Source organism: Myodes glareolus, chromosome 21, assembly GCF_982192425.1.
Source record: "Myodes glareolus chromosome 21, mMyoGla1.1, whole genome shotgun sequence".
Lineage (NCBI taxonomy): Eukaryota > Metazoa > Chordata > Mammalia > Rodentia > Cricetidae > Myodes > Myodes glareolus.
Window position 1 is genome coordinate 50,770,018 of NC_142046.1, and position 25,029 is coordinate 50,795,046.

The window sequence follows — 25,029 nt, forward strand, 5'->3', positions numbered from 1 at the left end:
GTGCTGGAATTAATGGTGTAGGCTACCACCACTGGGAATTGTTTCTGCTTTGATCTTGTGTAGCCCATGATGGACCTCGCCTCTTGTCTCCCAAATCCTAGGATTAAAGGTGTGTCACCAATGCCTGACCTCTACTGGCTTGGCTTTGCCCTTCTGATCTTTAGGCAAGCTTAATTAAAACATAAATATCACTATAATAAACATCAGTGATTCTAGGTGAATCTAATCATACATTTTTCACAGTATAGGTGGCTATTGTCATCCACATACACAGAACTGGAGTCTTTAGTATGGGAGTTACTGTATTGTGCAGTCTGGATGTTATGAAGTCCTGATACATGTAGATTTTCTTACTTTGCTTTACTGGTGAAGGAGATGTGTAATCCCCACCCCCCTGCTACCACCCAGAGGATTGTGACATATTTTGCTGCAGAGTCTGGAGAGATGGCTCAGGAGTTAAGAGCACTGGCTGCTGTGTTTGGTTGATATCCATGGGAGGCCTGCCTTTTTTGAAAGAAATGGAGGAAGAGAAGTGTTAGGGGCAGGGCACAGAGATGGATGGGGGGAACTGGTCAGGATGAAAAAAAAGAATCGTGAAGGTTATTTGTTTTGTTATTAAAACAAAACAAAACACTGGTTACTATTCCAGAGGATGTGAGCATAGTTCTCAGCACCAACATGTCAGCTCACAACTGTAACTCCAATCCCAAGAGTCAGAACATCTTGCCTCCAAAGACATCAGGCACACAGGTGGTACACAGACATACATACACACAAAACTGTCATATACACTAATTTTTGCTATAAATTTCTATCTCTGATGTATAACTTAGATCTTTACTCAATTTTCCCCTTTGTAGGAATTAGTCTCTTGGCAAAAACATGAAACATTCACAAAGCTATGGCAGAGATTTGTAATAGAAACCACCCAAATATGCCTTTGCCAGTTGTTGAATGAATTAGGTGCACACTCATACAACTGACTCTGCCAAGGAACAGTGATACACCTTTGATTTTTAAAAATAAACAGGTGCTGGAGAAATAGCTCAGTCTGTAAGGTACCTTCTTGTGCAAGCATAAAGACCTGCATTGGGTCCCTAGCACCCATTTAAAAAGCTGAGCATGGTGGCATGCATGCGTTTGTAATCCCAGCACCAGGAGAAGGAGGAATGAAGAGAGAAGGGCCAGGTCCCAGTGAGACAATGTCTCAAAAAAAAAAAAAAAATCGGAGTCTCTTGAGGAACATCTAAGGTTCGCCTTTGGCACACACATAAAAAAATATGAAAGGGTCATCCATCAAATATAATCCTCATGGTTGAGAGGCTGATGAGATTGGGTGGAGGGGCTATAGGCTTGAGACCAGCCTGAGCCACATAAGGAAATCACACTTGCACACATGCAATAACAACCACCAAGGTTGCAAGGCCCTGGGCTAAATTCCAGCACATACTAGTCATAAACACACAACCTCACAGTCAGAATGTTGTTTAAAAAAATAGTAAGAACCTTTAATGGGAATACAAAATGGTTCTACCATTTCAGAAAGCAAGGCAGCCAGAAAGGCTAAGCTACACTTGTAATCCATAAGAGAAGAGGTAGGAGAGCTTAGAGCCCAAGAACAGACGGCTGTACAGTCACTGTCTCAAGAGGAATAGGGAAAAATTAAAGACACGCTGAACTGGAAACATGGTTCGGTGGTTTAAAGCATTTTCTGCTCTTGCAGAGGACCCAGGTTTGGTTCCTAACACCCAACAGTAGTTTGCAACTATCTGTAACTCCAGTTCCAGGGAATCCAACACCATTTTCTAGCCTTTGTGGGCAGAACTCAGGCACTATACATATACATACATGCAGGCAAAACATACACTGTTAGAGCCTGCTCCAACAAATCAGCTAGGATACCTGGGAGGGAGCGTGAGGATTGGGAAAATGGATTTTAGACATAAAGCAAAGAAAACCAGCCTACAATTCACAATCCCAGAGAACCTAGACAATAATGAGGACCCTAAGAGAGACATATATGGATCTAATTTACATGGGAAGTAGAAAAAGACAAGATCTCCTGAGTAAACTGGAAGCATGGGGGTCATGGGAGACGGTAGAAGGGGAGGGGAGAGGAAGGGAGGAGAGTTGAGAAAAATGTATAGCTCAATAAAATCAATTTTAAAAATTTAAAAAAAAACAGGATAGATTTGGGAGGGCTGCCAGCTCATAATACACAGTCCAAAGTTTATTTCAGACTTGGTTTTATATAAAGGCAAAAGGCACAGCAAAGGGCAGTACACTGTCCTTGGGAGAAAGCAGGCTCATCATCTATCATGTGAGTCCTGCTAGCAGCAATCTGTTTCTTTTTCTATCTGGATGTGCCCTCGGCTGGCATTCACCACCCTGTGAATGTCCTAAGGGACATGTGTTCTTTCTCATGGACAAAATGCTCTTTCTCATGGGCATAATCAGAAGATACTCAAAGATACTGGAGCAGGTAGAGCAGGAAAGCTTGAACTCAAATGATGTTTAAATCAGAGTGGACTCCAGATGGAAATTGAGTCACTTTTTAAAAGCACATACTGTAGGATTCTACTTAGAGGAGGTATATTAGGTATTTAGCCAGGTTCATAGGAGCAAACAACCATTGTTCACAGAGTTGAGGGAAGGAGGGATGGAGCACACTTTACATGGGTATGGAGTTTCAGTTGTAAAGAATGAAAAAAGTTCAGAAATTGAATAGCAATATAAATATACTTAACACTTTTTTGTTGTTCTTTTTTTCAAGGCAGGGTTTCTCTGTATAGCTCTGGATGTCCAAGAACTCACTCTGTAGGCCAGACTAACCTCTAACTCACAGAGGTCTTCCTGAGTGCTGGGATTAATGGCATGCACCACCACTGCCCAGGGCATAAATATATTTAACACTATTAAGTCATACTTAGAAGTGGCTAAAATGGTAGCTCATGTTCTATTTTTTTTAACCACAATTCCTAAAAATTCCAATGAACTTGTGTTTCAAGTCGACAAAACTACATATAGGATTATTTTAAATAATTTCATGTCTAGGAACTATACACAATAAACCACAGAGAAATCAAAACCCTATAGTAATCATATTAGTAACAATGAAATTTTGAAGGACTTTAAGAACTGAATGATATTGAATAAGCACATGAATTTCTGTTGAGGAAAGAGCTATCTCTGACTGAGTCATAAGGACAGAGTACTGACAATATGGTAGACAGCACAGAAGTCCACTGCAGTCCACAGCGGGACTGTATTCTTACGGAAGAACTAGGACAGACAGACAAGCAGAGGCTGTGTACAGGAGACTCGGGGAGGTACTGCTCGGTGGGTACAAGGTCACAGTTTACAATCCTGCAGATGCACTTTACACTTGGCTGTAGGCAGAGTTTTCATTCCTAATGAACATGTTCTAAATGAGGTTGACATTGTGTGGCTGAGGTAGCTCACTCAATACGATGAATCCTGACTCTGATTCCTAGAGCACACATTAAAGAATACTCCAGTGTGATGGCGCACACTTGTAAGCCCAGTGCTGAGGAGGTGGACATGGGACTAACTGAGCCTGCTTGTTGAGTTTCAGGTCAGTGAGAGATGCAGACTTCTAAAAACATTGGATGCAATGAAAAAAACAACACGGAAGGTTGTCCCTGGAATCTGCACACACACATACACACATGCTGGACCTTATATGTGTTCTTAGTGGAAATATTGCAAAGAATCAAATCAGGCAACACATTTTGTAGAGATGAGTGGCTTTATTATCAGAAATTCCATTATATTTGTAGCTTATACTTGCTACAATAAATTTTATCAATCATAAAAATAAACTTCTTTACCATGTAAAACCCAGCCTCCTCTTTGATTTCTGAAAATCATTATACTTTGATCCTTGAGAGTTATAAAAAGGGAGCTGGACACCAGTGGCATCTTTTGACTGATAGCTAGGTCGTATCCCACCCCTGCCTACGAAGGGTGGTCCACGTCCACCTCCCACGCCTTCCTGTACAGCTCTTACCAGAGGGTAAGTGTATTTCTTTGTTGATTCAGATTCAGATTCAATTACTTCTTTGGCATACTTCTGAAATTCTTTCTCCTTCTCAGCTGCAAGGGCTTCAGTAAGTCTCCAGTATTCTAATTCTTCTTCTTTTGATTGTTTTGCATTGAATTTATTTATGGCCTATTGAGTAGAAAAATACATTTTAATATTGATCAAAACATCAGTTTTCCAAAAATCCATATAATTTTAAGATGTAGTTGTAATTTTATAAACTCAGTATTTTACAACTAAGTTATAACTCATTAATTCTTCTATGCTAAGAATATACTCAAAATATGGATCAATCAAACATGTTTAAACTCATACAGTCAAAAAACAAAGCAAAATCATTACAAGCATAAAATTTAGATAAAAATCAGGCAACTAAATTTACATATGTGATATTCAGTAGGTTAAAAGGCATAAAAATAATTATTGTTCCTGTCAGTCAACATAAAACTAAGCCAGCAAGGAATAATACCTAAGTTTTATGCAACTGATTACATTCTGTCTCCCAGGAATGTGGAGTTTGAACAATGAGTGACATTAATCTATGAAAATTTATTCAGAACTGAGGAAGTATACAGGCAGTCTCCCAAATACTTTACTTTAGAAAGTCTTTGTCTTACAATGTTACAATAACTTATATTGGAAGAGGCGTTTTTAATGAATTTTCTGTGTTTTGATTGACATATTTATAGTTGTAACATTTAATAAATGCTGAATTTCTAAATATAAGTTGTTTTTCTACATATGTTTTTATATTTCATATCCATAAAAGTATCTTGATGATCTATAACTTCAACATAAAACCTAATCATTTCTACTAGTTGAAATTATGAGAGAAGTCGGGCAATGGTGGCGCATGCCTTTAATCCCAGCACTCAGGAAGCAGAAACAGGTAGATCTCTGTGAGTTCGAGGCCAGCCTAGTCTACAAGAGCTAGTTCCAGGACAGGCACCAAAGCTACAGAGAAACCCTGTCTCAAAAAACCAAAAAAAAAAAAAAAAAAAAAAAAGAAGTTATGAGGGAAAGGCACATGATTACTGGGTTCTAAAAGTAAAGTTTAAATTCTGTTTGTTGAATTGATGATAAAAAATATCTAGTCTTAAAAAATAGTATTCAGTAAGACTGGAAGTCAGAAGTTAAAACAATCTCACCAAAGGTATTAAGCTAATATGAGATATCCTTGTTTGGTAATAGTTTCCAGAAAGACACTGAGGGACCAGGGAGAATAAAGTGAAAATTAAGAAAATGACAACAGGAAAGAGGAGTAGCTATAAAGGGTCATGTGGTAAGTGCTGCAAATTTGATATGCATTAAGCATAAGTACAAATGTAATTTCAGCTGAGCGTGGTGGTATTCCTAGCCTGTGGCCCAAGTTACAAGACACATCAAGCCGCTCCATCAGAGCAGTTAACATTCCAAGATGCCAATGCCAAGGCCTGGCAACACAGAGACTTGTGCTCACCAGGTGGCTGGCAGGGATGAAAAAGAGGACTACCTATTTGGAAAAGATCTCTAATGTCTAAGAGATGATTAGACATTAGAATCGCTAATATTCCCTTGTATCAAAATTGAATGTTGCAAGATCCCAATCAACATGGCCTCTGGAATATTGCTGCAAAGATGGGGAAAGTCGTGTTTGGAAATCTAGCTAGAGGCAGACTGCTCTGGAATATGCCGTGAGCAAAGGTGAGAGGGAAATGAACAATGATGAGCGTTACGGCCTATCCTACGAATCTTCATTTTTTTTTTTTTTTAGTATTTAATAAACACAATCGGCATTAAAGATGGCTATAAAATATGTACAAAAATCGTAGAATGAGACCTGTGGGGAGTGGATTAAGTCCGGAGTGAATGTTTATTGCTGACATGAGCACAGACAAGTCAAGGACTAAAATACCTCACGGAGCAGCCAAGCCTTCCCCTGGTCCAAGTGCACATGTTGACAGCATGTTCAGAAAATGTCCACCACAGCTTCCACCTCCTGGGTGTTTACAGCCTGAGACTGCTTCCCTAAAGAGACCTCCTACTGAGATGAACTAAGCCTGACTCTATTCGGCTGTACATAATAACCCTGCCTCCTGGTTCAGCTGTATGAAATAAACTTGCTGAGTTTCCAGGCTGTTGCTGGTGTATCTTCATCAGAGGTCATGCCCACCCGATCCTTGCTATTCTGTGTGTATGTCTGTTTCTTCATTCCTATTGCCCCAGTTAGATCGATCCATAAAAAGGACTACAGAGCGGAGATTCTAAAACTAACTTCACATTTTTAATATAGCTTTATTGTGACACCACATGATCATTTGTTCCTCTCCAATAAAAGGAAACCACTTAAAAGAAAGGAAACCAAAGTGAAGTCTCTATTACATATTTACTTTTTAAATTCCTGTAAAAGTGGGAATAGTTACCATTTGCTGAACATGAGCATCTTGAATTTCTCGTTTCTTTTTGCTGATTTTGAGCTTTTTCTCCTTTTCAAGATCCTGGAAAATCTTATCTGCCTTCAAGACAGCCAGCAACTGTTCTTTAGACTCTATTTGTCTTTGCCTTTCTTCTTCCTCTTTATTTTTCATCTAGATGTTTAATGACAAAGGAAAAAAAATGTAAGCAGTTTTAGCCAACAGTTCTCATTGAAAAGAAATGAATCCAGAATGCTTCAAGCAAAGAGCCAGGAGCAACGTGAGGCCAGGAAACTGTGTGTGGCTGGTTGCTTTGTTTTATTCTCTTGAATATGAGAGATATACTTAATGAAAATGTAAGGAGAGTCATATAGACCAATCTCTTTGATTAAAGACAACAATCACATTGCATATGGTAGGGCATGCCTATAACCTCAGCAGTACAATAGGGACACTGAGGCAGGAAGATGATGAATTCAAGAGGAGCCTGGGCTCAATAGTGAAACTCTGCGTTGAAGGAGGACGGAAAGAGCAGGAGAAAAAGAAGGAACAAGAAAAGCAAGATCTCAGAGTACAGAAATCCTGATATGTTAATTGCTACAATGTTTGAGCCAGGTAATTTGAATGTTAGGATGACATATAGGGAATAATGTGGGGATCCATTTCTAAGATTAAGAAATACAGAGATGCAATCAGGTAATTTATATGGCTTCTCTTAAAACATCTAAATAAGTATAAAAGACAATTCTGCCATTTAAGATGGTTCTAAAGAAGAACTCTGCATCCTTACATAGCTTGTAGGGTAGGGGACACTGGAGAGACGGCTCAGCAGTTAAGAGCAGTGCTGCTCTTCCAGAGGACCTGGGTTTGTTTCCCAGTACCCATATGGTGGCTCATAGCTATCCCATAATCCATCCAGTTCCTGGGGATCCAATGCCCTATTTCTGGTGCACAGATGTACATACAGGTAAAAGCCCATACATGTAAACTAAATAAATAAATAGCCTTAAGAAACACCTTGTGTGTAACTGATGGTCTTACTATCTTCTAAAAATAAGTATTGGTTTTCTGCAACCAGAGTGCACTGGTCAACTAGGCCTCCAGTATCAGCAGACCAGAGAGTATCCTGTAACTATTAATCAAAGAAGTCAGCTCCAATATGCCTAGGGTCCCTTGAGAGACTGGAGTCTTGGTTCTATGAGTCTCTGAGGTCATTATGGTTGCAGAATTCTGATTTTCCAAGGTTCCAGTGGTACTGGATTCCACTGCAGAACCTGGAATCTATATTGATGTGGTCCCAGAGGTTACTTTGGGCCTGTGACTATAACCACATCTCAATATAGGAAGGAGACAAGCTTCACCAGGTCTGATTTGGTACCTTGCCTTCAGCATGTTCACAGAATCCAAGGGACAACCAAAGTTTTGATTCCAGCTGATCACTGTGCTGCTTAATACACAGCCCTACCCTTGGTCCTGCTGTCACGTAGCCAAGACAGGAAGGGTCACTTCAGCAGCTCAGTTGATATTCCACAAGTTTCACCAGTTCCCCTAGCTGAGCTTTGTGAGATATGACTCAGAAAACAGAATACCTTATAGGCTCAGAAGAGAAGGAGTCAAAACAAATCCATGTCAACCAATGTATGAAAACAACACACACACATACATAATCGACAGTGGGATATGCCACACATACCCCATTACCTACCAACTGATAAGGTGATGTGGGATGTACTTCTGTATATGTGTTGCTTTTGCCAGATAATGAATAAAGCTGTTTTGGCCAATGACTTGGCAGAGTAAAGCCAGGCAGGAAATCTGGACAGAAACAGAGAGAATAGGCAGAGTCAGGAGACACCATGTAGTTGCTAAAGGAGAAAAATGCCAGTCAGAACCTTACTCAGTAAGCACAGCCTCGTGGCAATACACAGATTAATAGAAATGGGTTGGGTTAATTCAGGATGTAAGAGCTGGCTAGAAACATGCTTGAGTCATTGGCCAAACAGTGTTGAAATTAATATAGTTTCTGTGTAGTTGGGTCTGGGTGGCCGGGAAATGAATGAACAGCTTCCAATAAGGGAATCAAAAATTACAGAAAGAGCTGAAATGTTTGAGAAAAAAATTTAGTCTTACTGTTCAAAAAAATTAATGACCATACAAAAAGTCAAAAAGTTATATGACTTAAGGAAATCTATTCAATACTTTGACAAGACAGTCTCCAACGTCAGCATAACTATATTAGAGACAAACATTCAACATGTAGAAGAAAAATTTGGCAAGGAGATTGAAACATTAAAAAAAAACAATCAAGTAGAAATACTTAAGATGAAAGATGGCCAATTAAATAAATACAACAACAGATGCCATCATTAACAGATAAGAATATGCACATGCAGAAAAACTAATTTCAAGGTTAGAGGACAAAGCTGAGACAATAATCCAAACATTAATATATTCAGAAAAAAAAATAATGAGCATAAACTATTTTCAAGATGTCTGGGATACATTCAAGAGGCCACACTTGAGAGTACATGGTGTAGAAGAAGGAGCAGAGGTTAAAAACCAAATGGAATAGATGGATTAATTAATAAAATCATAGCAGAAAACTTTCCAGACTTACAGAAAGAAGGAGACATTCAAACAAAAGGCATATGGCACTCCACTTACACATGGCCAGAGAAGAAACTCCATGATGTATTATAGTCAGGATGTCAAAAATACAAAGTATAGAAATATCTAGAGTTTACAAATGGCAGAAATTAGACATCGGGAAAACACAACTGCCAATCAACAAAAGCAAATGAACTGAAGAGCCACTATAAATGAAAAACATGCATGGCCATTAGTGTTTGAAAGTGTGTACAGCCAGGCGGTGGTGGCACACGCCTTTAATCCCAGCACTCGGGAGGCAGAGGCAGGAGGATTTCTGTGAGTTCGAGGCCAGCCTGGCCTACAAGAGCTAGTTACAGGACAGGCTCCAAAGCTACAGAAAAACCCACTCTTGAAAAACCAAAAAAAAAAAAAGAAAGAAAAAGAAAAGAAAAGAAAGAATGAATGAAAGAAAGTAAGAAAGGGTATACAATATCACTAACTATCAGGAAAATGCAAATTAAAATGGCTTCAAGATACTACTTCACCCAGTCAAAATGACCATCATCAATAAATGCTGGAGAGGATGTGGAAAGAAAGGAGCCCTTCTTCGTTGTTGGCAAGGGTGCAAATGAATAGTCACTGTGGGAATCTGTTTGGAAATTTGTCAAAAATGTAAAAATAAAACTACAATATGACCCAGCTATTTCACTTATGGGCAAATATCTAGAAAACTCCATACCATACCACAGAAATATTAAACCCTGATGTTTAGAGCTGTTTTATTCACTATAACAAAAAATTAGAGGGCTGGAAAGATGACTCAGCAGTTCAGAGCACTGGCTGCTCTTCCAGAGGTACTAAATTCAATTCCCAGCAACCACATGGTGGCTCCCAACCATCTGAGTGAGATCTGGTGCCCTCTTCTGGCCTGCAGACATACATGTAGACACTGTACACATAATAAATAAATCTTTAAAAAATTTGGACTCAACCTAATTTTCATCAACAGATGAGTGGATGATGAAAATATGCCTTATATATTCTAAGACAACTATACTGAATATTTGAAAGAAATAGGAGGTACTTAGAATGTAGAACTTCAGGTGAGGCTACATAATCTCCGAAGAAATAAACCTTCACATTTTCCCTTATATGCGAACACAGCAGAGAATATTTGTATATGTATAAATAAATGTACATGTGTGTCATATAGGAAAGAGAACAAGAAAAGCTAAACAGGAGACGAGGAAGGACTGGGTGCAATTAATGAGTCATGAAGAAAATACAAAGCCAACTGTTCAGTCAGTGCTAACTCTGCCATGGAGTTTCACTTTCGGTGGAGGACAAGAGCGTACAAATCAATTCAGTACCAAAGTGTAAACTTCAATATAAAGCTACGTATCTTCTCCTAATGGTCATGACAAATGTATAGAAATTCATCAGGATGTATGGACTTTGCATCTAGTTAACTTCAGTGTAGGATCTGTTTATTTGCAAGATTTTTAAAATAAAGCTTATAAACAAAAAAATGTTTCAAGAACATAGGAATACAATTTGCATACTGTCTCTCAAATCTCTGCTTGTTTTGAGAGAGGCAAAGAGATAGTAGCCACAGCAGGAAAGTCTCAGCACTATGCACTGGAACCGAATTGTTTACCACAGAGGTTCTATGATCTGCAATTTCTTTCAGCTCTGCTTGATTTTTTTCATATTTTTCTTTTTCTCTTCTCTCCAGTTCAGCCTCAGCTTCAGCAATATCTCTAGCAATAATCAAATCTTCAGTATCAAGTTTCTCTTTCATTAGTTCACTTAGGAAGTTATTTATTCTTTCTCTCCGCTCTTCCATCAGCCTATAACAGAAGAACCACATTTGCCAGTTCATCCAGGACAGCTCTGGAATGGAGCTAAAACACTCTCAGTGGGGAATCTGAGGTGTTATATAGTCATCTACAAAACTAAAAAGAAGTCTGTAGCTCTATATAGATGTGTGTGTGTGGAAATTAATTTGTCATACATTTTAAAGTTTTAATATTGAGCTAAATAAGGAAATTAATCTCATAACTACAAAGTAGCATATATTCTAAAATTTTCCAAGTGATCAATGTGTACAATATAATCACATATGTGTGTGCATGTATACTTGAGTAAGAAAAAGGTGTTAAGATTCTCCATAACACAGGAAAATATTGTTCTTGTGTGCATGTGTGGTGCATGCATGCCTGTGGTCATGAGTGTATGGGTGGGTACAGTGGAGACCAGAGGATGAAGTTTGCAGTGTCTTCCCTGTAGCTCTCAGCACTTTTATTTTTTTAAAGATTTATTTATTTTATGTATATGAGTGCTCTGTCCCCATGTACACCTTTATGGCAGAAGAGGGCACGAGATCCCACTAGAGATGATTGTGAACTACCATGTGGGTGCTGGGAATTGAACTCAGGACTCCTGGAAGAGCAGCCAGTGCTTTTAACTGCTGAGCCATCTCTCCAGCCCCAGCATTTTTATTTTTTGAGACAAGGTTTCACTCTGCAGCCCTGGCTAGCCTGGAACTGCTGTGGACTAGACTGGCTTCAAATTTACAGAGACTTTCTCACCTGTTTCCCAAGAGCTGGGATGAAAGGTGTGCATTGCCATGCCTAGCTTTTTGGGGGGTGGGGGGCGGGGAATAGATCTCTTTTCTGAACTTAAACTCAACATTTTGCCTAGACCGCCTGGGTAGCGATCCTTCAGAATCTACTAATTTCCCTCCACAGCACTGGTTAGCTGCACCACCAAAAGCAATATGTATATCAAGGATCTGCTTGTGAGGCCCAGAGCAGATTTTGGAATACTTTGTTGGAATAGTCTGCTTGCTCTAGCACTGGGATCTACACTCTAAAACCCCTTTCCTTAAATAAAACCTTGGAAATAACTAACATGTTAGCAAAGTACTAAACAACTTTACACACTACTAAACACACTACCACTACATCCCACCCAGAACCAAGTCATAGACATGCTGATTTCATCTGTTTATATGTCCCTGGCCCTGTGAAGTTTCTGAGGTCAGGGCTAGATAATTCTCTTTCTAGTCCAGGGCCAAGTTTGTGTCTGGTACATCACATACAGTAAGTGCATTTAATTAAAGGACTGAGGGAAGGAGACTTAAACAGAAATATTTTAATTAGTTATGACAAGTTCACTAATTTATTGAGAGGCTGTGAAGCTTTGTATGACAAATTATGAAGAAGATACTGTGAATAGGTGAAAGAAAGTAGAGTCTGAAGTGGAAAAGAGACATGTGTGCAAACACATGTGGAAGATGGCAGTCCAGGCCCTGAGAACGAGTCTTCTCCCTGCTATAACAGAGGCACCAGCTCACGAAGAAAAAAATGGCAGCCAGAAAGAAGTATAGGGAAAGAGCAGGGATGTGTGAAAAGACAGCTCAGTCGCTGAGTGCTTCTTGCTCTTCCAGAAGCCCCACATGGTGGCTCATGACCATCCCTGACCTCTGCGGGAACCAAGTACATATGTGGTATGTAGGCATATATGCAGGCAAAGCACTCACACATAAAATAAAATGAATAACCTAATTTTAAGAATTAAAAAACAGAAAAAGGAAGGGTTAGCAAAAGCTGTAGCACACTTTTTCCATTACCCTCCACCTTCGTCAGCACATCTCAAAAACGGTACCAGTTTCCTGACTACCAGGAGGAGGTCAGCTCTCCCTGGCACGCACTGATTGCCGGGAGGTGGTCAGCTCTCCCCGGCATGCACTGCCTTCCTGGTGTACTGCTGTGCCGTAGTTTCAAAAGCAATAAGGCCAACCGCCTGTGAACAGAAGCCTCCACCTCTGGGGTCCAAATAAAACTTCCCTCTCTTTGTGCTGCAGCAGCAGGAGTGTCTACTAACTCCTGCTGACTAACAGGAGAGCTGACTAACAAAGTGTGCAGTTTTTCTTTATTTCCACTTTGTATTTTTGGGTTTTATTCTAGAAGACACAATTTTTAATTGAGGTGATCTTGAAAATTCTCAATGGAAATGTGATACTTACTAAAGATCACAGAGTTCTGGGCTATGGTGGCCCACGCCTTTAATCTCAGCACTTGGTAGGCAGAGGCAGGAAGATCTCTGTGAGTTAGCGGCCAGCCTGGTCTACAAAGTAGAATCCAGGACAGTTGGGGCTATGTAAAGAGATCCTGTCTCAAAAAAATAAAAAAATTAAAAAAAAAACAAGAAAAGGAAGAACAGGGAGGAAGAGAGAGCGGGAGGGAAGAAAAGAAGAAGGAAGGAAGACAGACAGACAGAACACTGGTGAGGCACATATTTGGGCTCATCTGTACGTCATTTCCAGATGGGATTGAGAGAGGAAGGCCCACATGGGCTGGGGTACTGGACTGGATAAAGAGAGGAAGAGAAAATGAACTGAGCCATCCACCAGCATTCATCTCTCTCTGCTTTCTGGTCCATGTAGATGTGAACAAACAGCCTCATCCTTCTGCCTCCAAGCCATGAGCAGATCTGGCCACCATGACTTTCTGCCATAATGGGCTATTTATATCCTAAACTGTGAGTCAACACGAACTCTTCCTCTATTCAGCTGGCTTTTGTCAGGTGCTCAGCTACCAATGAGGAAAGGAAATGTATATCCCGACATCTCCTAGAGCCTCCTCCACCTCAGCATTTCTTCTAGAGATACCAGTGTTTTCAACAGTCTACCACAGAGAGTTCTGGAACATTCCATGGTACAGCTCAACTCTCATGCCCCAAACAGAAACTATCATGTCACTAAACACCCTATTCATCTATGAGACTTCAATTCCCAAAGAAAAACAATCTCAGATAGCACTTTAGTAATTACGTTATGTTAAAATCCTAGATATGGGACTGGGCAGACAGCTCAGTTAAGAACACGTATTGCTCTTGAAGAGGACCTGGGTTACATTCCTAACACCTATATGATGGCTCACCACAGGCCACAACCTCAGTTCCAAGGAACACAACAGGCACACACATGGATGTAGCGTGCAGGCAAAACATTCATATTCATAAGGTAAAGAAATCCAAAAAAAAAAGTGTTTTTAAATCCTACCTGTTGGTTTCAGCTTCCTTGTCCTGCCTCATCTGTATGAGGCGTTTCTTGGCTTTGATGAACCTTCTGATCTTCTCCTCCTCCTCCTCCTCCTGTTGCCGCTCTACAGCACGGATGATGTTTTTGTCATGCATATGATCCTGGAGGAAAGAAACATGGCTTGTCACAGCATGCCTCCCAACACATTCACTGAGAGCCTATCAAATGGTCACGACTTCTCACCCATTCGTTTCTCTCCTGAAAATTTATTCCCATAGCCAGAAATTTGGATAGATGTTTATGTTCACACACTTTATATCAAGTTTATTTACATTAATAACACAAAAGTATTGGAAACAATCAATAAATAAGTAGTCAATAATGCAGAAATGGTTAAGTAAATTGTCATCTCAGTGAAGTAAAACTTTAGAACTTAGCTAAATAACTAAAAGGCCACTGACTTCCCCAGCACCCTTCTTTAGGAAGATGTTCCAGGATAGTCTTCAGCAAGAGAGAGAGTAAACAGGAAACAGAAGACATCAGAGTCGGGAGTAAGACCTGTGCCCACAGAGTGGCCAGGAAAGCTCAGGACAGCTAGGCAGTAGGCAGGCCCAGGGAACAAGCAGCCCTAAAGGAGAGGAGATGGAGGGGTCTCTGTGGATAAGATCTAAGAAAAACAACACAAGTGACTGTTTATTCTTTAGTCAAATATTAAAAATTAGCATCAGTAAACATTTGGCAAAATTTATTGGTTATATAGAAAAAAAGTCATCAAAATAAAATTTTAAAAAGGTCAAAAATGTAGTCCCTAAACAGATGAAAATCAAGGCAGAAAAGTAACCATTTGTAATAGTAGGCATAGTGATGCATACCTGTAATCTGTGTGATAGAGGGAAGGGACTAAGGCAGAAGAATCATGAATTTGAGGCCAATCAGGGTTGCATAGGGGACCCTGTCTTAAAACAAAATGAAAATGAAAATTCATGTAATGAAAAAACTAGAGCCATTGTGGTATATGATGTGGAAGGATCTTCTATCTATTGTTATTTTCACTGGTTAATAAAGAGACTGCCTTGGCCCTCTGATAGGACAGAAAATTAGGTAGGTGGAGCAAACAGAACAGAATGCTGGGAAGAGGAAAATGAGGCAGATGCCATGGAGCCAGCCACCAAGTCAGACATGTTCAATCTTTTCCGGTAAGCCACCACCTCGTGGTGCTACACAGATTATTAGAAACGGGTTAATCAAGATGTGAGAGTTAGTCAGTAACTAACTCTCTAGAGATAATGGGCCGGACAGTGTTTAAATGAATACAATTTGTGTGTTGTTATTTCCGGGGCTAAGCTAGCAGTGTGGGAGCCGGGCGGGATGAAAAGCAGGCCTGCCCGCAGCTCCTCACTACAGGTATATAGCTTGGATCTGCAGAGGCAAATAATTACACAATCCTGATAATGACGTAAGTGTGATAACTACTGAGGAGGAGATGGAAATGCATTACAAAGGACGAGAGCCAAATGCTCCACAACCAGGACAAGGGGCAGAGAACGGCTGATGCTAACAAATCAGACTGACACCATTTAGAACCTAATATAAAAATTAAATATAGGGACTGGCAAGATGGCTCAAGAAGGCAGGGGACCTGAGCCTTACAGTCTGAGTCCTGAGGACTCATATGGTAGGAGAGAACTGACTCCCAAAAGTCACCCCTGTGCTGTGCCCATGCACCATAAACACACATACAGACAAATACACACATATAAGTGAATGTAATACAAATAATGACAAAATAAAATAATACATAATACCTTTGAGCAACAAAAAGAAAAAGTTAAACAAATCTGATAACATTTGCCTCTAGGAGTTTAATGTTTTAACTTTGTATATGCATTACTTAAAAATTAAAAAAACATTGGGGCTGGCGAGATGGCTCAGTGGTTAAAAGCAGTAGCTGCTCTTGCAGAGGACCCTGGTGGGTCCAGCACCCACACGGAGGCTCACAACCATCTGTATCTCCAGTTCCAGTGAACCCAACGCCCTCTTCTGACCTCTGCAGGCACAACACACATGTGGTACACAGACATACATGCAGGCAAAACACCCACACACAGAAAACTATTTTAAAATGCTAAAGAAAAGTAAAGAAACGTGAAATCAAATAAATTACATCCATAAGAATCACAACAGAAATCAAACATACATCACCCCCATTCGTTCCTCACAGCTTTTGTTTTAAGGAGACTCATTTTAAATACGTCTTATTTTCTTTCCTGCACGAAATCACATCCGCACAGAACTGTACTGAACACGATCACTCCTAGCATGGGGTCTCTCAGGAACACAGCTCGCTGGAGACTTGTTTCCTAAGTCAGGCGTCTGACTGTATAACTGCTCCACTGTGGTGTCTTCAACTTACAAGGAACAGTTTCCTGCTTTCATTGATCTCTTCCTGTTTCTTGCTTAGTTTCTTTTTCATTTCTATTTCATACAGCAAATTCTGCCGCTTTATCTCCTCAGCATCTTTTTCTTCATTTTTTTTTCTTTTTTCTTCTTCCTCTTCATGTTGCTTTATTCTACAGCAAAAAAACATGTAAGTGTAAGTAAGAGCAGACAGACAAGTGGGTCACATTTCAGAGAGAAGAATCAGGTTCGAAGCTGGGCATGAGAGGACATCGAATTCTCTTCTGGAAAAGAACATGAAACGGCAGTGGCAAAGATAATCTGAGCAACCCAGGACTGCCCGTACTGTCTGGCTCCAAACCCAACTGCTTGGAAGAAAAAAAATCCAGACAGCAGACCCAAGAGCTCTTTGTCTTTAGACAGGACAGGTAGCTGAGTAAGAGGATTGGGAAAGTTCGTGGGCTCCAGTGCAGAAATTGTGGAGACACAAATTCCCAAATAGAGACTTTAACCAAGAAATTAAACATGCTAGTAAAAGATACACTCTCAAGTTGGCCCTAGCGGCACAGATTAGCCTGCCTAGGCCTGGTGTTCCCTGCTAGTTGGCTACTGATGCCTTCTGAGTGGTGAGCTCCAAATGCTTGCTGACTCACAGGGCTCATGGATGAGTTCTTCAGGGATATGTGAAGGTCGGCATAACAGCACAGCCTGATCTTGGAAGGTTTCTCCCTAACACCACCTCTTCAGTTCACTTCCCAAACCCCATCACTATCATTACCAGGAGTTCCCATCAGCCTGGATCCCTGGGATCCCTCACCTGGTGGGCACCCGAGCATACAGCAAGACTGTTCACGTCCCACAGATCTGCCGTGGAAAGCCTATGCATTATTAGTCTGACTGTTTTCATTCTAAACAGATAGCTCAGGGTAAGTCAACAATCTGAACAGACAGCTGAAGAATAAGCTGCATTTCCCTATACACATGATCAGGCATCTGGAGTCTTTTGCAACAGCTGAGGAAAACTCCCTTCTACTAGGCCATAGATGACTACCAGAGAAGTAGGCCAAGAAATTTGGCACAGACACAACAGAAAGTCATTTTGTGGTCAGGGCATTCTCTTTAGAAGGAACTAAAGAAACTAAGGGCGGTGCTACCCTTGTCACACCAGGTTAATGATGGTCCTAAATAAATTATGTTTTCAAAATTATGCTGGCTGATTTTGTTATATTATATGTTTACTAATCACATTGAAGATGCAGATTCACAAGTAGACAACAAAGATCTAAAGAATATTAGAAAAAATATCCAATTTTGCAAAAAAAATTGTTTAATTTATTTTTTAAGTTTAGAACAAAGCAAAAAAAATACCAAAAGTTGCAGCTTTTGGACTGGAGAGATCAGCCTATTGGTTAAGAGCACATCCTGTGTCAGGCTCACAACCCCCTGTAATTACACAGAACTATGGCTTCTGATGCCCTCTTCTGGCCTTTGTAGGAACATACTGTGTGGTTTATACACACAGACATGCATACATATACATAAATATGTTTTTTTAAAAAATCTAAGCAAATTGAGAGTCAAGATTTACCATCACCAATACCAAAAAATTCTTATGATGCTGTCAGTTCTAGTTAATTAGTAAAAGCTGCCCAGTGTATTGGGTTGAAGAGAACCAAGACTCAGCAGGAGGGAGGTGGTGTGGGTGACTGAAGTCTGCTCTAAATCTGAGAGTTGAAAAAAAGATAGAAATGTTTCTATTTCTTTGATGAACCAGAGGACCTGAAATTTCTATCAACATTCTAAATTTTCAGTAAGTCAAATTACCCAAACAGGGTAAAAACCTTTACCCACAGATAATTAAAAACAGAATCACTATAAAGAATGTCAATGGGTGACAGCTTCTCTCCTTTCCCTGGACAGCAGCTGTTTCCCTCACACTCCAAGAATGAATCATGCAGCGAATGCAGAGACACATCTGACTTCCAGGTTGGCTAGTGCATTGGAATGCAGCTCTGCCTTGCTCCACACAGGCCACTATGATGGACAGATGGACGGCTGAGACAGCCCAGCAGCATTAAAAAAGATCACATTCTCACTGTCCCATACAGTGCTTATTGAGATCTAGTTTCTCTCAAGCTTATCCAGATGTTGAATAGTGCTATAAAAGCAGGATGGAGACCGGGCGTGGTGACTCAGTAAACTCTCCCAGAGGCAGAGGTTAGTTTTAATCTTTTTCTTTGTATTTTTTTTATCCATATGTTTCAGCACACATTATTTCAAAATCAGGAGAAAAGCTATACCCATTATGAGAAAGACATGTAAAAGGTCACGTATACACACTGCTTCAGATGGTCTTCAGCAAGGGCACATCTTTCTCGGCGCTGTTTTTCTTCTTTCTCTTGCTCTTCTTTAACAGCTTTTTCCACATTGAGTCTCACTTGTTCCTCCCATTTCTCATCTGATTTGACCGAATTCTTTTTGAACTGAATCTGGGCATCGCGCTCCTTCATAACTCTACTGAGAAGAAGTCCTGACTACAAAAAAAATTGCACTATTTTAAAAAAATTGTATATAAGTAATTAGAGAAAAGTGTTAACTATGCATGCTAAATATACATATTTATAAATAGGAGAGAAGCTGGATAGTACATGAAAGCTTTTCACTCTTTCTGTCTGGAAAAACTGATACTGCTTTGCTTTTTCAATGGCCTTTTTCCGTTCTCCTTGTTTGTATATTTCTTCCTCCAAATCAAGAATTTGTCTTTCAGCCTCAATCTCTTCGTCACGCTTTTGCTTGGCTTTAAGTTTCTGTTCTTTCATTCCCTGTGGAAAGACAAAATAAACAATTTCTCTCTCTCTCTTTTTTAAATTGTGTTGGAGATCAAACCCAGGCTTTGTGGTTACCATAACCCAAAAGCAGTATTTTGCTTTTATGTATCAATTTAATTGACCCAAAAGTTATTATCAAGATAAGATCACTTGAATTTCATTATGAATTTTTGTGTTGGCATAATTCATTAGTAACATGAACTTATATTTTGAATTTATTTATTTGTTTTGTGTACATGGGTGTTTTGCCTGAATGTATATCTGTGCATCCGTCACATGCTTGCCTGGTACCCGTGGAGGTCAGAAGAAATGGTTGGATGCTCTGGGACTATAGTTATGGAACACTGTGAACTACTGTGTGTGTGGGGACTCAAACCCAGGTGCTCTAGAAGAGAAGTCAATATTCTTAACTATTTAGTCATCTCTCTACCCCTGAATTAATTTTTAATTTAGGTTTTTAGGTGAGCAGCACATTTACATGATTTGAAATCCAAAACCATTAATGGGATTTATAATGAAGCTCTCCAATCCTAAGACTTCATGAAGATTAAAAACTTTTCTATTAGCCAATCATGGTGGTGCATGCTTATAACTCCAGCTACTCTGGAGACAGAAGCCTGGTAGGAGGATATTTGAGGTCAACCTGGATAATATAAAGAAACCTCAAAAAGCAAAAGAATCTTCTGCCTTTTAAAAGATAAGGTAAGTAAATGATAATTCAAGATATATACTGAAAGGAACTATTTTCAAATATATACATTTTCTTTGAGATGGTGTCACGGAGTCCAGGCTAGCCTAAAGCTCACTGCATAGTCAAAGATGACCTTGAACTTTTCATTCTCTTTTACCTCGCCCAAGTGCTGGGATAATAGGCATGAATCCAGGGTTTTGTGCATGCTAAACAAGCTCTCTACCAGTACACTACATTCCCAGCCCTGTTTTTTTGTTTTTTGTTTTTAAATATTTATTTATGTATTATGTATACAATGTTTGTTGGTGCCCGGGTGCTATGCAGGGCTGTTTTTCTCCTAGTTTCCTGCCTTCGCTGCTGCCGCCGGCTTGGGGGATTAGCTTAGAGAGAGCTTGGCCCTCTTTTGATATGGTAATTCCACCTGCAAGCAAGGTGGCACCTAATACGAAATCGCAGCTGCTCTCTAGCCGGTGGCGACAGGCGCCTGGCACCCTCTTTCCCTTTTCCGGATGGAAAGGGGCTCTCGTCCTTCTGCCCCCAAGTATATATACCCGACTTGTGCTTAATAAAGCTGCCATTTACTCTTTGGGTGAATGAGCCTGGTCTTTCTGTGTGTGTCTGTTCAACTCCTAGGATATTGATCCATTCTCATGGTTCGGTTCGGGAAGAGCGCACCCGCATCAAAGAGTGGGTTTCGCAGATTGGGCGGGACATCTGTTTTGTCTGTGTGTATGACTGCAGGCCAGAAGAGGGTACCAGACCTCATTACAGATGGTTGTGAGCCACCATGTGGTTGCCGGGAATTGAACTCAGGACCTCTGGAAGAGCAGGCATTGGTTTTAACCACTGAGCAATCTCTCCAGCTCCTCCTCAGCCCCCCCCCCCCCCCCCCCCGCTGTTTTTGCTATTGCTTATTTGTTTTGAGACAGGGTCTTATTATGCTGACCAGGCTAGCCTTGAACTCACGAGGTAGTCCAGGTTGACCTTGCCACCTTAGTTTCCTGAATATTTTAATTACAAGGATGCACCACCATATTTGCTTTCAGAATATATTTTTAAAGTTCTCTAAAATCAATAAGAAAACAAATCTAATCATAAAAACTTAAAGAGGTAGAAACAAGTTCATCAAAAGATTTTTGGCCACTGGGTAGTAGTGGGGCATACCTTTAATCCTAGCACTCAGGAGGCAGAGGCAGGAGGATCTCTATGAGTTCACAGTCAGCCTGATCTACAGAGTGAGTTCCAGGACAGCCAGGGCTACAGGCAAAACCCTGTCTCAAAACAAAACAAAAAGATGTTTGGTAAATGTTCCTTTCTATTGCTGTGATAAAACACTCTTGCCAAAAGCAATTTAGGTGATGTCTTTAGGGTTTCTATTGCTGTGAAAAGCCACCATGACCATGGCAACTCTTATCAAGGCAAACATTGGGGTGGTGGCTAACAGTTTCACAGGTTTAGTTCATTACCAGATGAGCATGGCAGCACGCAGGCAGAGCAGGCAGAAGTGGTTTCTTCTCCATCAGAAGGCAACAGGAAGTAGATGGTGACACTGAGCGAAGCTTAAACAAAAGAGACTCGAAGCCCATCCCCCACAATGACACACTTCCTTCAACAAAGCCAGGCCTACTTCAACAAGGCCACCCTCCTAATAGTGTCACTCCCTATAAGCTTATTGGGGCCAATTATATTCAAACTACCACAGCTGAGGAAATGATTTATATGGTTTATACTTCCAGGTCATAATCCACCATCGAGGAAAGTTATGACAGGAACTGAAAAGTAGGAAAAGTTATGGAAGCAAAAGTTATGCAGGGCCACTGCTTGCTGGCTCACCCTCTGGCTTGCTCAGGCATTCAGGAAGCATGCTTCCTTCTACAGTCCTGGCCCACCTGCTTAGTGATGGCGCCATATATGGTAGGCTAGGACCTCCCACACCAATTATCAGTCAAAGACAACTCCTCACAGACATGCCCACAGACAGATCTGATGAAAACAATTACTCAAATGAGACTTGTTTCAGGTGACTGGAGGCTGAGTCATTGACAATTAATGCTAACTAGGACAGCTGGTGAGACGGTTCAAGTAAAGGCCAACGTGAGCTAAATTCTGAGAGCCCACATGGTGGACAGAGAGAAATGACTCGGATAAGTTGTCCTCTGACTTCACATGTGCATGATGCATGCATGCACGATGAATATTCTTAAAACATATTTAACATTTGTTATTATGGAAATTCAAATTTGGGCTATATGGAAATTTTCACACCCACTAGAATGTCTTTAATGATAAGTAAATAAAATCTAAAAATTAAAAAAAAAGAATGTCTACAATAAAAAAAGATTGACCATACCAACTATTGATGTGAACATAGAAGCAACAGGACTCTCATCCTGCTGGTGGGGATATAAAAATCACAATTATTGTGAAACACTTAAGAACTTTCTTGTAAAGTTAATTTTTTAAGATTTATATTTGTGTGTGTGTATGTGTGTGTAAGTGTGTGTGTACATGTGTACAGTTTCCCAAGAGGCCAGAAGACAATGTCAGATCCCCTGGAGTTGGTGTTACAAGTGATTGAGAGCAGCCCAAGGTGAGTCCTGAAAACTGAACACAAGTCCTCAGAACTGTACGCACTCTTTACTGCTGAGCCATCTCTCCAGGTGCCCTACATCCCCCTCACAAAGTTACACATACAAAGCTGGGTGCTGGGGCTGTATTCCTTTAATTCCAGTCCTTGGGAGGCAGAAGCAGGTGCATCTCTGTGAATTCAAGGCCAGCCTGATCTATAGAGCAAGTTCCATAATACCCAGAGCTACATGTATTGAAAAACAAAGCAGAACAAAAGAAAGCTACAAAGTTACATATTCAGTGATCATATGATTTCTCTATAGACATCTATATCAAGAAATTTACTCAAGAGAAGTTGGAGCATATGTCCATAAATAGACTTGTATGAATGTTCACAGCGACTTTAACAGTCAAAAGATGGAGACACCAGATGTCAACATTTTGTTGATTCCATACCATCAAGTGACCAGATAAATAAATTTACTGTATCAATCGCTAGATTACTACTCAGCAATACAAAGTGTATATTTAACAGCATAACGAACTCTCAGATTCTGTTGAATAAAATACATAATAATAGGGGGCTGGAGAGATGGCTCAGAGGTTAAGAGCACTGGCTGCTCTTCCAGAGGTCCTGAGTTCAATTCCCAGCAACCAAATGGTGGCTCACAACCATCTATGAGATCTGGTGCCCTCTTCTGGCATGCAGGCATAAGTGCAGACAGAACATTGTATACGTAATAAATAAATTAATATATATATATATAAAATAAATAGTAGATGAGTGGTAACCCATAATTTATGAGGAGTGACAAGGATTTAAACAGGATGTGGAAATGAATTTAGGCAATGAATATGTTCATTATGCTAACTGTAATGATGGTTTCAGAGGCATAAATGTGTCAAATTTTAACAAAACGTTTACCTTAATTGTGTCATTTACAGTATGTTACTTAAAGATCTTGAAACCGTGTGCCGTTGTATTTATGACAGTTTGAACATCAAATGATTCATAAAAGATACAAGACACTTCTAAGAAGCCGCAGGTAGTGTTCAAAGCATGCGTCTTCTAGGGGGCTGACACTTACTGCGTATGTGTTGGTCCAGTGTTTTACCAGTTCCTGGGACTGGATATGCATCTTCTTCTTTGCTGTTCTTTCTGCACGAAGGGCCGCCGCTTCTCTCGTCAGCCTGCCGAGGCTATCCCGAATCCTTTCCCACTCGGCATGTGGGATTATGGTAACCTGCTGGAGATCTACCTTGCTAGGTAGGAGAGGTGGATAGAGAATTTCTTCTTTTTCAGAGTTCTTCATTCCTGTCGCATTAAACAGTAGGTTAAACCTTTGTCCAGGAAGAGTTTGCGGGCTTTTTTTCTCAGATATGTCTGTAGTGGAGTGGTGTCTGGAAACGGCCTCACATGTGTGACTTAAGAATGGCTGAGGGGAAAAACACAAGGCTTTATGAAATCAGAGGAAATTGATGGATTCTTTGGTGATTTCCTTCATGTGTAAACTTGGGCAAGATATGTAATGTTCTCACTGGACAGGTAGTCACTCAGGTTCTCTGGAGTGGAGGTGGGGCCATTGCTACAGAGCTCAGGCAAAACATGAAAAAGGTTCAAATTTCCAAGAATCTACCATAACAGTTACCATGACAACAATTAAACTGTTGTGGCTGGACTTAATAAAAGGTTTTTTTGTTTTTTTTTTTTTAAAAAAGAATCCTACTTGCTCACATCTATGACAAAATCAAATCTTATGTCACCTTACTTTACGTACCATATTTTTTACACTACCAAAGCATTTGACTTGGGGTGGGTTTTAACTTTAGAGTGGAAAGAGTTAATTCCTTGAGCTACTCTGCAGGTCTGCAACAGAATGGCGACTTAATAGGACAATAACATTTCCAAACGGCATTCCAAAATTTACTCAACGAATAACAAAGCTTAAGAACCCCAGACTCCTGTATCGGACCTGCCGGGCAGTTTTGGGGTTGGGAGGGCGTCTAACTTTCTGCTTTTTCTGCCCCCATTCCTGTGAATATTCTACTATGCACGTCTCAGTCCTCATTCCATTCATTCATCCGAAGGTCAAACCTCACTAACTTCCAAGGATACTTGTTGGGAATGCTTTCCGCTTGGCAAAGCCCATTTCAAAAGGCAACCGAAGCCCTCACTTGTCACCCTAGATTGGGGTTCGAGAAATAATCCCAACTCCGGAAGGGGCCACGGCAGCTCACCTGTGCTCCCCTTCGTCCGTCCGGAGCGCCGCCCAAAGCGCACCTGCATCTCTAACTAGCTGAGCTCCGCGAGGGCAGACCGGGATGGGGAGACTATCGCTACACCAACTTCAGCACAGGAACTGTTGCCAAACGGTTTGGTTGTTTGGCAACCACGCCGGAAGTGACGTTATTGTCATCACGGAACCAGGAAGGCGCCCAGTCCGCGGCCGGGA

The 25,029-nt window shown here is 40.5% G+C and overlaps 1 protein-coding gene across 2 annotated transcripts; it reads right to left on the reverse strand.

The window, feature by feature from the left end:
* Positions 1 to 3,750: 3,750 nt before the first annotated feature.
* Cfap210 (cilia and flagella associated protein 210) lies at positions 3,751 to 24,966 on the reverse strand. 2 transcript variants are annotated; one of them, XM_048425951.3, is made up of 9 exons: positions 24,815 to 24,966; positions 23,665 to 23,891; positions 19,138 to 19,311; positions 18,830 to 19,023; positions 16,506 to 16,662; positions 14,114 to 14,253; positions 10,703 to 10,895; positions 6,466 to 6,630; positions 3,751 to 4,192 (listed from the first exon to the last, which is right to left on the reverse strand). In XM_048425951.3, exons 1-9 carry the CDS (start codon positions 24,861 to 24,863, stop codon positions 3,848 to 3,850), a joined length of 1,644 nt encoding a protein of 547 aa, XP_048281908.1. In that variant the 5' UTR covers positions 24,864 to 24,966; the 3' UTR covers positions 3,751 to 3,847. The 2 variants fall into 2 exon arrangements, with proteins under 2 accessions (XP_048281908.1, XP_048281909.1); XM_048425952.3 differs by having other exon boundaries at positions 23,665 to 24,012.
* Positions 24,967 to 25,029: the final 63 nt, after the last annotated feature.